The sequence below is a fragment of the Electrona antarctica genome, assembly GCF_951216825.1.
Source record: "Electrona antarctica genome assembly, chromosome: 9".
Classification (NCBI taxonomy): Eukaryota; Metazoa; Chordata; class Actinopteri; order Myctophiformes; family Myctophidae; genus Electrona; species Electrona antarctica.
Genome location: NC_136790.1, coordinates 29,047,690 through 29,062,101, shown reverse-complemented (window position 1 = coordinate 29,062,101; position 14,412 = coordinate 29,047,690). Strand labels below are relative to the sequence as shown.

The 14,412-nt window shown below is 42.0% G+C and overlaps 1 protein-coding gene across 3 annotated transcripts in view; it reads left to right on the top strand.

Annotated features, from left to right (window-relative positions):
- The window catches only part of arhgap46a (Rho GTPase activating protein 46a), a 40,480-nt gene extending 29,496 nt beyond the window's left edge, over positions 1–10,984 (top strand). For 2 of the 3 annotated variants that reach the window (XM_079510944.1, XM_079510946.1), the window contains 7 exons: positions 1,072–1,738; positions 2,038–2,130; positions 5,013–5,086; positions 5,392–5,591; positions 7,960–8,051; positions 8,469–8,638; positions 8,906–10,984. In XM_079510944.1, coding sequence (XP_079367070.1) covers positions 1,072–1,738; positions 2,038–2,130; positions 5,013–5,086; positions 5,392–5,591; positions 7,960–8,051; positions 8,469–8,638; positions 8,906–9,100 — 1,491 coding nt within the window. In that variant the 3' untranslated portion in view covers positions 9,101–10,984. The remainder of the gene's footprint in view (positions 1–1,071; positions 1,739–2,037; positions 2,131–5,012; positions 5,087–5,391; positions 5,592–7,959; positions 8,052–8,468; positions 8,639–8,905) is intronic. The other variant, XM_079510945.1, reaches the window with a different exon arrangement.
- The last annotated feature ends 3,428 nt before the right edge of the window (positions 10,985–14,412 follow it).

Genomic DNA, 14,412 nt, shown 5'->3' with positions numbered 1-14,412 from the left:
GGGAGTGTGTGTGCAAAGTTTGGCATCGACCGGGTTAACGGTGCCGGAGATTAGCTGGTAACGGACGGACGGAAGGACACACGGACACACGGACACACACACACACGGACGGAGTGCAAAACATACTCTCTCCCCATGCCTTCGGCCTGGTGGAGACAAAAAGCAATTACAACTCAGTGGGGATATTTTACATTTTAGGGCCTTCTGGATAACTGCCATTTTGGTGTTACTAACTTATTGCACAGCTAAGTCACCACTCTTTTTTGGTGCATCTGTAAGCTATCAGTATAAAAGGGTAATGGAAAGAGTGAAAAGAATATTAGGAAAATAAGTCGTATGTTTAATGTCTCTAGTCTGTAGCTAGTTAAAACCTCCCGTGGTTGCAGTTGGTCTTCTGGATTTGACCCCTGCCACCTATTTAAGACCCATCAACTCCATACAAGCGTATAGAAACCACTGCCGAAACCATGCCAAGCCGCAGTGATCTGCTCCATTTAACGGAGAAACCCTAAATCTAAAGTCCAGCATGTCTGGCACTCACCGAGTCTGCATAACGTCATAGTCTTATTCAAAAGATACTACAATGTGTCGTGTTTTATGAATTTTGAGCTTTGATTTGGCTCCAGTGTGTGTTGTTCCTGGCTGTTTGCAGAGGGTATCTGAACCGCTGGCTTTCTTGGGGTTCCTTATGGCCATAAAGCCCCAAAGTAGGGATCACAGAGAGGACTCGTGTGAGACTTGACCACAGTATAGTGTTGAAGAGGAGGCAGAACTGGTATGTTGTTCCTCAGAGGCCAGGGTCTTTTCCAGTTTTAAGAAATTAATGTTCAGATCCTGTTTCAATCGCCCCCCCCTGAGGCCTAGCACTGCAGGAGCCGGAGAAAGGAGAAAGTTGAGCAGGAGAAAGGCAGCCCAGCACCTGCCGTCACACAACAGATACTACAGCTGCACTCACACAGTTTATACATCTGCTGCACTGTCTATGTCCCCTCTTCCTCCTCAACTACTGTTTGCCTAACTCCTGTTCTCCCTTACTTACTCTCTTGTCCATCTCTCCTCTTCATCCTGCAGGTGGGCACCCTAGAGCTGCAGGCTCAGTTGGAGAGCAGGAAGAAAGGCATGGTAGACGGGCGGACGGCCTCACTGGGCCCACACCGGCCCGTCGCCCATGACAACCGCGAGGCAGCCGCCGAAGATGGAGTCAGAGCAGCAGGCTCTGCCTACCAGCTCTCCTATGCCACCCTACGGCAGCCCCCGCCACCAGAAATGGGCATGGAGGACTGGGCCAGCAAGCATCTCAACATGCACACGCAGGGCTTGTTCCGCCGCCGGGTCTCCATCGCCAACATGCTATCGTGGAACCGCGGCTCCATCAAGAAACCCATGCTTGTCACCAGCAACCGCGCCATTCGGAAGGAGGCGTGTGAGATGTTTAAACTGGTGCAGGCCTACATGGGGGACCGGCCCTCGCGGCTGGACCGTCGCCACTGTGCCCTGCTCATTGTCACCAAGTGCTGGGACATGCCGGGGCTGAGGGACGAACTGTACATCCAGCTGGTCCGGCAGACCACGGGAAACACCAGCCCCAGGAGCCTGGCAGCCGGCTGGGAGCTCATGGCCGTCAGCCTGGCCTTCTTTGCCCCGTCGCCCAAGTTCAGATGCTACCTGGAGGGGTACATACAGAGACACACAGACCCCTCCAGCGACAAGAAATGTGAGTCTCAGACTGAGCAACAGGGTGGGTCACCTTTCTCTTTTTCCGTCCCTCCCTCTGTGTTTCTCATCATCTCATTTCGCCACCTGTGACTTGAGTTGATTGATGGAAGTCTTTAATTTTTAAACTAATTTCTGCCATTTTCTCTAATGTTTTCCTGTTTGCTAATGGAATTCTAATCTAATAATATTCTAACTTACGTATGGGCATAACATCAAATTAACTCATTGTTTATGTTGAGTCTGGTGAATGTAATTGGGCCTTGTGCTTATCAGCTGGACTCTGAACTTGAATTAATGTCTGTTCTCTTTTCTGTTTTATAGTGACTCAGTTCATATTGGAACAGCAGGAGCTGAAGCTGAAGAAGAACTCAAAGTCCAGAAAGAAGCGAAAGCAGAATACAGAGGAGGAAGAGGGTAAATAACTGGGTCTTTTGCTTCCCCTCCCTAAGTTTGCTGGCTGAGATAACTTGATGTGGGTAGAGGTGGGTGGTAACAATTTGGATAGGCCTATATAAAAATCACACTTGTGTGAAGTGTGGGCCACTCTTATCATCATCACATTCCGGCCAATCACAATTGGCGTCCTCACTTTTATGTCCTCACTTTTTATCCCCAAATGGGGTACACACTTTGCTCAGCTAATCAAATCATCGCTATGGGATACACACAAACACAAAGCTCTAACATTGCAGATATAGTCAAATCCAAGCCATCCATGTCTCCAGATGATTGGTAGATGGAGATAGGCTGACATATCCGGTGTTCATGAGTGGGAAGCCAGCAAGGGAGTTTGTCTTTGTCGCAGCTCTAGTGACTCCTACTGGCTGGTTGTGCTGGACCTGTTAGCAAGGAGAAATTGTGTGTTACACTCGTCATTATCAGGTGAAAAAAAGTATATGGCGACTCCACTTGTAGATGACCATGTAGGTCATTGTTGAAGGAGAATTTGCAAATCAACATAATGGAGAAATAATAATAAAGAACTAAATAAGTTTAGGTATTCAGTGTGTCCCTTGGGTTTGAGGGGGTTGGAATGGAACTGCTGTGAATGAGAGCCCAACAATGTCCTCTACGCTCAAAAAGAAGAAAGGCTATCTTGGATCTGCAAGAGATAGAAATCATAACGATTTATGCTCCCTGTAGGGCGAACACTCTGAAGTGGGATTGAGCGTTTTGCACTGTGCTGAGTACATGAAACGCTGTGCACTGGCTTCCCTTGTAGACACAATGGATGGTTTTCACAGAAAGAAAGGAAGAAAATATGGAGGTTGAAAATTTCAGAGTGGCCCTATAGACACAATGAACTGCTCAGTGAGTCATTCTAGCGGCCTCATTTAGCATTCCCACATAGCATGGCAGTCACCCATTTAAAAGAAGCCTACTCACTGGCACATGCTCTCATTAGGGCAGGCCACATGACCAGCTCTGATGATGTCGCCAGAGAGGAACCCAGTTATCTTGTAGCTGTCATCAGAACGGTGGTCCCACAGATTGTCACATCGATGAATCAGACGAGGTCATACATGCAGAACAGCTCCAAAAAAAGAGAGCCTCCTCCAGAAGTAGCTGACTAACTCCAAATGTCTTTAGTGAGAGAAGAATCATGTCTTCAGGGAAACGGGCTATTATTGCTCTCGATGAAGGCTAACCACCAGAAGAACAAAAAAGAAAAGTCCATGCAGGCCATCCACGCAAACAGTATAATGAGAGCTGCTGTCTGCCTGATGGATAGAAGAGTTGGAATGCAGTGCGGTGCATCTGACCACAGTATGGAGCAGCTGTGAGTAGAAAGGGTGGGAGTCGTGTGTGTGGGAACTGGAGGCATGTTGTCAGTACCGGGCCTGACAACGGAATGGGCTTCGAGTCTCGACTCCTTTGGGCTCAGGGTGTGTGTGTGTGTGTGTTTTGGGGGGGTGCTCGGTAAACAATGGGACTTACTTAACACAAGTGTCATCGTCTAGGCTCAGAGACAAAAACAATAACCATGTTGAGACAGACGTCATCGGCTCATCCTACAGTAGGCGTTGTGTTTCATCGTTAAACAGGTGTCCTCACGTTCCCAGCCTGTTGCAGCAAACTGTACTCAAACTCTTAAAAAGAGCCAATCTCTCCTTGGCTTTCGTTTTTCTTTGTGGTTATCATCGTTGTTTTCATGGTACTACAGCCATCATACAACATGTAAACGAAGACCACCATGAGTGTTCAGTGCTATTGTCACTGTGGCATGAGGAAAGAATGGGGCTCTCGCCACATTTGCTTTCTTCACAGCAAACGAACACAACCTCTGTGTTGGGAGACTTGGGACGCCTGGGAAAGTAAATCTTCCAGATCATGGGCAAATGATTGGTATGATCTCTTTAATTAGATGTAATTATAGTAGAACTTGGTCACACTAACAACAGTTGCAAACATGCATGAGTCACCTGTTTGCTATAAATCTGGGGGCTTTGGCACAGGGGAACATTCCGGAAAAGAGATTTTTCCCTCTCTTTTTACTTTTTTTTTTCACCCCAGCACGTGGCGTTCCATCTGGCACTGGTTCAGGTACCTGAGACAAAACTGGGACCCCGTGGGTGTAATTGAACAGACTGTACAGAGGAAGTGGAGAAACCGGTGTTTGGTGTAAACTTGAGTTTCCACGGAAATGAGGAATGGGGACGATTTCCTTTTGTGAGTGTAGATGGTGACCGGTAAATTGTGATTTCCTGTTCACCCTTTTTTTTTTTACAAACGGAGGCGTTTGAAATTCAAGTTTAATTCTCCGGTGATGGCGGACTTAGCTGCTGTTGTGTTGTGTGTTGTGAGGTCTCATGGAAGCATGTGCCACCTCCAAAAAAAGAATGTCATTCCTCTGATGTGGCACGTCTCAGAAATAGATTGAGCCAGGCGTAAAGTAGGCTACATAAGACAGGTAGTAGAAGGCAGCAGCACTGTGTTCCTCATTTCCTCTGATGACCTATACGTCTGATGAATCACCTGAGAACAGGATGTGTAGGCCGGCTCCTGCCTGTAAAACCTTTGTTGTACTGGAGTAAATCTTTCTCCAGCCTTACAGTTTCAACGAGCCTGTTCTAATCCCCCATATGTCAGAATCACACCATCCACATTTGTCTCTCCAATTACCACTGGCCTGCCTGCCACTGCTTGGGAGGGGAAGCACACCCATTCATTAGTTTATATGTTCTTTAATGTCAGGTTCTCATATGGACCGGTTTTGGATTATGTGACGAATCAATGGCAGGAATGCGAGTGCTGTTTCTTGGGGTTTCATTGTTGGTTTTCCTGTCTCCTAACAGGCCTGCCTATCAGCACATATGCCAAGTTCTGCTATCGGAAACTACAGAAAGTTGCAATAACTGGAGGAAAAAAGGTGAGTCATATGAAATATACAGTATATATATAATATGGCATAGTAGAGCAAATAGGTAGCTTTTATTTGCAAAATCAGTCAACTCATACTTATTCATGTACTGTAGCACACAGTCATAGGCAGACATATAATTACAGGTAAGCTGACAAAGTCACAGGTGAGACCTAAACATAGGCACAGTCATATTGCCTTCCAGACATAATCATAGATCGCAGGCAGCCATAGACACAACTATGATTAGTATCATAGTACCCCCCCCCCGGCAGACAGAGGTGCTAATCGTTCCCTCTCCTCACCACCCTTAGGGTCTCCGTAAGCCGACCTTGGAGGAGATAGACCACAGCAGACGGGCCATCGTGACTCCCTCGCTGTTCGGCAGTTCCCTGGAGGAGGTGATGGAGCGGCAGAGCGAGTTGTTCCCAGACAGAAAACTGCCCTGGGTGCAGGTGCAGCTTTCTCAGTACGTCCTAGCGCTGGGCGGAGCCCAGACGGAGGGCATCTTCAGGTGAGCTGAACAATACTCCTGTCGGCTAACATGCCATGACACGACTCGTGTGAGTCTGAGTTAGGGGTGTGTACGGTGACACATAGTATGTATACGGCTTAAAGGCCTATGTGTGTATGTAGGTGTGGGTGGTCCTGGGTGGCTAAGTATGGTTTAATGTAGGTTGCCCCTGCATCCCCTGTTTGCAATATTAAGGATGGACAGCAGAACAAACATATGACCCCCACTTTACTACGGAAACTAGTGGTGTTTAATTTGATGCTTCATAATGAGGTTTAGCTCAGGTTTACAAGCACATGAAAACACAAGCTTTGCATTGCTTGTGTCTTCACGTGAACGTGACACAAAGAGTTCTATAAGTTCCTTTAATTCTGGGAGATTTACTTTCTTTTTTTACCCGTCTCTGTTCATCAAACATCTTATTTGTGTGAAACTTTAACTCCCAGTTGGATATGTGCCTGAACAGTGTTGTTTTACTTTATTCTGTTGTTGTTTTGGATGCAAATAACAAACCAAACCAACAAGGGAACAGTATATTTCCAAAGACACCAAGCACATTTGGACCCTGTTGGGTGCAGTGTTGTTTTTGTCGGCTATTTTTAAATTTAGTCTCAGTCTTAGTCCAGTTTCAATCACCGGTGTTAGTTTTTATAGTATTTAGTCGAACTCATCCTATTTTTATTTAGTCACGTTTTAGTCGACTAAAAATCGAGCATTTTAGTCTTAATCTTAGTCCAATAATCCGTAAATGTATTTGTCTAGTTTTGATCAACAAAAACTGTTGACATTTTAGTCTAGTTTTAGTCTGACAATTATTTTAGCCCTTTACTTTTTTCCATCTAATCTAAAAAATATATTTCACATAGCATTTTCTGTCATCCTTTTGATAAAAAACACAATTGTAAGAAATACATCCAAGAATGGAACATGTTCCAATCTGCAAATGTATTTGGAACCATAACCAGTCACAGAAATATCGACGCTTGCATCCTGTTTAACTACTGATCCCAGTACAACAAGACAACACCAAATGATTGAACCAATGTCCAGTTCAACCAACTGAACCCATGCAGTAGCCTACTTACAGGGTGGTTGGTTTACCAGGCTAGTAGCCTATAGACTAACAAGACAACATTGTTCTAGTTATAGAACAATGTCCAGTTCAACTACTCTGATGTGGTTTCGTCAGATGATTCTCAACTGATTCTTGTAACTTGGGGTCACCGTTTAACAATTCAAGAGGTGCAATCAGGTGCTCTGAATTTCAGGGCTGTTATTAAGCTCAGCAGTCCATATACTGAAATAACATACTTGAACATTGACAAAGTAGAATTACAATCAGAAGAACTTTCAGAAGCATTCAGCCAAGCCATTTAAATGGTGTGCCTGAATAGGAGCACAATTACCTAATTGTGCTTCAAGCGAGCATGATGGAAAACTTAATATAATGACTCACTCCCACTGGGTTAAATGGATACATAATTGCTGTCCAGTGAAAAATATGTTTTTCACACTTTTAGAGCATATCCAATCTATATCAAAAGTCCATAATTAATTACTTCCTTTGAACGAAAACGCGATGCATGATGACGCGTCGAGGCCTGCATGAATAAACATTGTAACATGTTGACAGATTTTCAACCATTTTGGGCCAAGGTGTGCTGCTTTTCTTTTCTACCTTTCATTACACAGTAGGTTTTGACATTTTCTATGTATGAAACATAAGCTTCTGGCTAAATGTACTATGTGTATGTTTCATTGTGCTGGAGCTCTTTGGTGGAGCTGTTGCCCATGTAACCAGACGGTTGAAGATGGATGGATGGATGTACATATCCACATTCATGGATAAACACGCCAAAAAGAAAAGTTGATGCATTAGATACAACAAAATAAAAATTTGTGAATTTGTGAAGTGAGGGGCGATATATTAAAGTCTAACTCATGTTGATTAGGTGATGTAATGGTGATGTAAAACAAACATTAAATTCTCTTTATTGTTCTACTCTTGTCCACTAGTCCCTCCCTGGCATTTTAGTATAGTTTTTATTTGTTGACGAAATTGTCATTATATTTAGTTTTAGTCATCATAGCTTAGTTTTTATCTAGTTTTTATTTGTTGACAAAATTGTCAGTATATTTAGTCATAGTTTTAGTCATCGTAGCTCATTTTTATTTTGTTTTCCTCAGTGAAAAAGGGCAGTTGACGAACATTTTTAGTTTTAGTTTCAGTCAACAAAAACAACACTGGTTGGGTGGGCATGAATTCATAGACTTGCAAATCGTTGAGTGGATCATTTGGAAAACTGGGAGTAGGGTTCCCCCTTCTGGCCAACGCATGTACTGTAACTATGTACTGTATGATCCTCAGGGTGCCTGGAGACATTGATGAAGTGAATGCATTGAAGCTGCAAGTGGACCAGTGGAGGATCCCAGAGAACCTGTCAGACCCCAATGTTCCTGGTGAGACTCTAACCGCTTCTATAAGTTGAACGTGTGTTTGTGTGTGTGTGTGTGTGTGTGTGTGTGGGGGGGGGGGGTTCAAGGGTTCAAGGTTAGCTTTATTGTCCCTTGCGGGAAATTGGTTTGCAGCCTATGGACTGTGACAGTGACTGTAGGAATAATAGACATGAGGGGGATTGGGAAATGGCATGATGATTAAAACAAGATGGAAATGGAGGAGAGAGAGAAAAAATTATAATAATAATAATAACGTATACATATTAAAAAGGTTATGGATACAATTATGAAAATATTAAGGTTAAGTATTTAGGTGTGGTTAGGTTTTAGTTTAAGGGATATAGGGGATTTAAGGTTACACAGTACAAATAAAAAGGGGAAAGATGATGGGTGTGTTAACGGCCTATGTTTCTCATTCAGCCTCGCTGATGAAGCTGTGGTACCGAGAGCTGGAGGAGCCTCTCATCCCCATGAACTTCTACCTTCAGTGTGTCAGCAACTATGACGACCCGGTGGAAGCCATCGCCGTGGTGCAATCTCTGCCTGAGCTCAACAGGCTGGTGCTGTGCTACTTCATTCACTTTCTGCAGGTAACCAACCCACTGGAATGTTGCTGAATGCAACAGAAATGTTTTCTAGTATAGTCCATGATGGGAAGTGGGAACATAATGTGCATTGCATAGAAATAGAATGGTGTAGTATGGTCATTTCCATTCATTGCCATTTTTCAGGGCTTCTTTTCCAGCTTCGGTCTGTTTGCATGCCTGGGCAAACTGAACATAACCCAGACAGTTTAGCTCAAAGGTCATTTGGTGTCTCTTAACTCACTGCTCATTCTCTTCCTCTACACATTCTAGGTGTTTGCTCAGCCTGCCAATGTGTCTGTCACGAAGATGGACGTCAACAACCTTGCTATGGTGATGGCGCCCAACTGCCTCCGCTGTCAATCTGATGACCCACGGATCATCTTCGAGAACACACGCAAGGAGATGTCCTTTCTCAGAATGCTCATTGTCCACCTGGACACCAGTTTCATAGAGGGGGTTGTGTAGACGGATCAGTTCACACAGAGGCCTAACTTATTTCCTGGATCCGTTCCAGTGTCTATACAGTTCCACAGGTTCAAAGGACTTCTAGTCATACACATGTACTTGGTCTCTTTCAAAAGCACACTGGAAATGTTTAGGGTGAGACAACAGAAGTGGGACCCACATGAAGACAAGATGTCCTTGTCTAACCATGTTGTACAATCGTTTGGACATTGAACCAATGGGCAGTCCTGCTTTCATATTGTCGGTCAATACCCATCACCTTAATGGTATTGTACTTTTTTGATACCAAATCCACAGTGATGGATGGATTTGCCAGAGACGACTCATGGCAACTCTAATCAGACTACAGTTCCTTAATGACTAGTTTTTTTTAAGCAGCATGTAAAAATGACTTCTATGTTATACTCACTGAATACAGTGCTACAATTTAATTTGCAAACCGTTGTGTAAAGATTCTGACATGTTCACAACATGGTCAAGGAAACTGTATCTGATAGAATGCAGTCAACAAAGAGTGCAGCCTTATTTATATCTACTAATAGAATGTTGATGCTTGGCTTTTTCTCTGGTTGTCTGGTTTCATACAAGTGTGTTTGTGTGTGAGGGGTAAAAGATACAGCCTTGTACAGACAATGTACAGACATTTTTTAAATGAGTATGACAAATTTATTATGTCTTATTCATATGCTTGCCAGTGACGTTGTTAGTGCTTGTAATGATAGCATCCTGGCTGTCACAGTCTCCTAATGTTAATTTCATGGCATAAGGGCTAATTTATACTTTGTCTAGTGACCGATCATATGACAAAAATGTATTTAAAAAAAAACACAAAATGCGTCAACATAATAAAACCGAACTTAAGCCCTATACACTCTGCTCTACAACAAATTGTGAAAATAGCTATAAGCTCACAAGTTGCAATGTGATGTGTTGTGAGCTTGTAGATCTGCTATTTTGAACATTTGATTGTTTTAATTTTTTACCTTTTCAATTTCTTTTGAAAGATTTTGCCTATAAAGACATAGCCAAAATAGGGATGCCAGGGTTATTGTGGTTAATGTCCTTTTTGTAGTTTGATGCAGTATAAATTAGCTGTGAGGGTAGTACTGCCTGCCATGAGTATTTTGGTAAACTGTACAGAGCTGACATTTCAAAGCACAAACTGGAAGGATGTGTTTTGAGATTGTGTCAAAAGTTTTTTTTCAGTGCTGAGATCAGACACAAAATAAACATGAGAACGACTTTGATTTGACAACTCATAACACTGAACTGAAGCCAGCAGAAGGTGATAAAATTACAGTCTTTGTGGTCTGTATGTAGTAGTTACATGGGAGCTGGTTATGCCACTGATGATAGCCTTTCCCTCTCTTATCTGTATGTAATATCCCAAACTGAGATTACCTTCTCTTATTTTTGTTGCGGTCTGTACTTTTTTCTGGCTCAGGTGTAAAAATAAAACGGGTGTTGGATGTGATAACTATACTTGGCGTTCCCTGCAGACTGAGCATTAAAAGATAACTAACACAGGCTCCCATATTGAGGATGGAGCATTGTTCAACTGTCAAGCACTCAGAATGTAGATAAAGCTTTCAGTTTCCTCTACGGCTTTGCCAATGTAAATAAAATCTGTTTGTAAATAATGTATTCTAATGAGTGTATTCTAATGATCCAAAGTAAAAGTGAAGCTTCGTGTCTGTGAAATGACAAGTTAAAAAAAAGTGTTGTTTTTGTAATTAGTTAAATTACCTGCTGTGAGCGTCTGCCTTAGAGAGTTAGATCTGATTCAAACCACTATTCATGTGTGTATATGTATGTTTGCAATTTGCATACCCCCTTGTTATAGTATGGAATGATTGTCCATAAATAAAGGTTTGTTCAATTGTAGATTGATTCGCTATTTCTGTCTAAAACGATCTGTGTGTTGAATTGAAATGTGGCCAAGATGGCACATTCATTAAGATAGCATCACATTAATTCTAAGCCGGCAAAATATTTATTATAAGAAATGTATATTTTACAAGATTTTGAAAAAAATGTAAGAAAACAACTAGAACTGTGAGTATATAGAGAATATAACATACTGTTATACTGTATAGCCTACTGCTATAATTGCTTTTACCCATGGGTCCTTGGCGATACACACCCGAGTTTGATAAAATAGAATATCACAATATTTATGTCCAAATAGCGAAATTGTTCAATTTTTTTGTCTAGCTGACCTACAAGTGGAAAGGTCAGCAATATCTGCTATTTTTGAAAGATTTTGAAAGCATAACATTGGGCTACACCACAGTGACCACACACGCCATATTGTGATATCCAAAATCCCAGAGATATCAATATATTGCTCAGTCCGACCTCTGGGAATAGGATCGCAGATCATTGGTACCCCACAATGCATGTAATTTAAGAATACATTTTACATTCATCATATTTTTTTGTTACATTTTAGTTTGTATTGAGTCAGATAAACTGCAGTTAATTAAGATATTTTACCATATACTACTCATACAATTGTGGTGATATGGCATTTGTGACAGTGTGATATGTTGGAGACCCTGACATTGTTAAATATAGACAACATAAGTGTCATAAATGGAAGCTACAATCTAATTTGCAAACAAATAAAAGCCTATTCTATAGTCTCTTTATACTCTCCAAATATTTGTGTGTACACAATCAACTGATATACTTTATTTTAAATGACTAATGAAAGATTCAAATAACAAACAACTTAGTTTGGTCATTTTCAGCACCCTCTGGTGGACATACTCATGAACAAAGTAATATACACGGACAGAGACATAGGCCCAATCCCAATTGCCTCCCTCAAGCCCTGAGCCCTGAACCCTCATTGACTTTAGTGACGTCAGCTGTATAAGTGCTTGAGGGTGAGAGGCTGCAAGGGCTCCAAATTGTTGTGAAAGGAATGGGACAGCACTTTGAAGATGAGTCCGCCATTCATGACACTTTGCATCACTTTATAAAACCTGTCCTTATTCACAGCCAGTGCCTACATGCATGACATGTCTATCATGTCTATTTATGTCGTTTTATTATTAGTTTCATAAATACACTTTCCTGTGTGATAGGGGTTGTAATATTCATATATAATAATATTAATCATAAATTGCATTTCCATATTATTTTACTTTGCTCATTAGTCATTTCTCATCATGTTTCCCTTATTATTATTATTGTTATTAAATATATACCCTATCCTTCCATTCCGTCTCCCTTTGAGAACAGTGAGAATGCACTATTGTGTTTGTTGACATTCTAACCGCGGTACATAACTAATTTGCATACTTAAATGATTGACGTTCGGAGGATCCCCCTCATTCCCCTGGTAACGCTATGAACTGTGGGTAATTTCTTTGCCAAAGTCAGCTAAAGTCAGCATCGATGCTGACTTTGGCAAAGGGCACATAAAGGGGCGGGGCTGAGCCCTCACTGACTTACCGATTTCAAATGGGACATCCCTCAAGCCCTCGCAGACTTCACATGAACGCGCAGCTAAGTCAGTGAGGGCTCATTGAGTCAGCAAGGGAGTGGATTGGGATTGGGCCATAGAACTAGTGACACTACAGTACTGAATATATAGGACACCACTACAACAGTTTTGCTTTGCTTAGTTTATCGCTAAACTTAAAATGCCTAGCTTAAACATAGCCACTTTAGTTTATAATTTTATTTAGAACAGAACAGAACAGAACAAATGCATCTGTTTTGATCCATTAAACCAGAATGTCAAATCAATGTAGCCTAATCTTTGAACATGAAACTCCTGACCTTTGACATAATTTTGGGGGTTTTAGAAACCTAGGCCCGCAAATGGGTCAACAATCCTGCTGTCAAATTAATGTAGCAAATGTTCTTCCTATAAATTGAATAGGCAATATGAAACATTCCCCGTAGCTTCCAGTGGTTAACTGAATGGCTTGCACATGCCATGTCTTATAAAAGCACATTGCATGTTACATTACCAGATTTGGAAAGCATCCTCTGAGAGATTTTGTGAAATAATTTCAGACTGTATCTCATACACAGAACACTAGCTGTATCTTATCTGTTTTGAACAGATACAGTATCCACTTGCATCCATCTCAGCTGATTTCATGATTATTACTATCATATCTGCCAATATGATCTACGGTACTCTGAGAGGAAACATTAATGAACATGATCTGTACCTATTACTTTAGCCTACAAAGCTGCCACAGTTAAGCCATCGCTCCTTGCTTGCTATGTAACTATTCATCTTTAATGAAACCAACACATCAAACTAATTACAATGGTAGACAACAGAAGAAATCACCATTGCATGTAAGGCTGAACGATTAATCGTTTTCAAACCGAAATTGCGATTTGAAACCACGCGATTATCAAATCGCAAAGGCTGCGATTAAAAAAAAATCATAATCAACCCGGAGCGCGTCTGATCCAGTATTTACAACACGGCTATACTGTGCTCTCTATTCTAACCAATCAGAAGTGTCCCTGCAGTGCATGTGACTGCAGTGCATGTGTACACGCTCGCGCAGTGCCCAAAACAAAGTCATCATTTACGTCTACTCTGCTCTGTGTTCAGTGCGTTGATGCTAATGCTACCTTGCTACTGCTAGAAGTCAGCAGCAGCTGAGGAGCCGATAGCTTCTGCGGAGCCCGAATAAACTTTCTTAAATCCGCACAATTTAATCCCAAAGAGATCAGGCACTTCGGGGATATGGCATTATTTTGGTTTTGACGTTACAGACGTCCAACAAGAGAGTTTTGTGCAAGACCTGTCATGGTACAGCGACAGTCAAAACATCCCGCAGCAACACCACACACCTTCGCATGGCACGGGCGCTGTCCTGCTGTCCTGTCCCCTGTTTATTTTATTAATGCTACATTGTCGTCGTCGTCCCCGATTCTGGTGAACCGGTCCCCATTGTGGTGCATGTACATTTGTAATGATTTGTCTGAGCGAGGTCCGCGAAATTGTACAGAGATCCGAGAGCCATCATTAAAAAAAAGCTTACACCAGGACCCGTGGTGGGAAAATAGCCGGCCAACAAGCTCATAAACATTAAAGTTAAAGTTATGAGCTTGTCTTAAACCTCAGACAAAATGATCTCTAATAATTGATAGCCTAATTCTGTCATCACATCTGTCAAAATGTAGCCTACACTTATGCAATGCATATGCTTTTATTTGGTTAAAGAAATCCCACCCGTGTGAAGTGAGGGGCGCTCTTATCATCGTACATCATCATGACGTAAAATAGACACTAGGCCTATTTCTTTGCTCAGACAATGACATAAAATTGT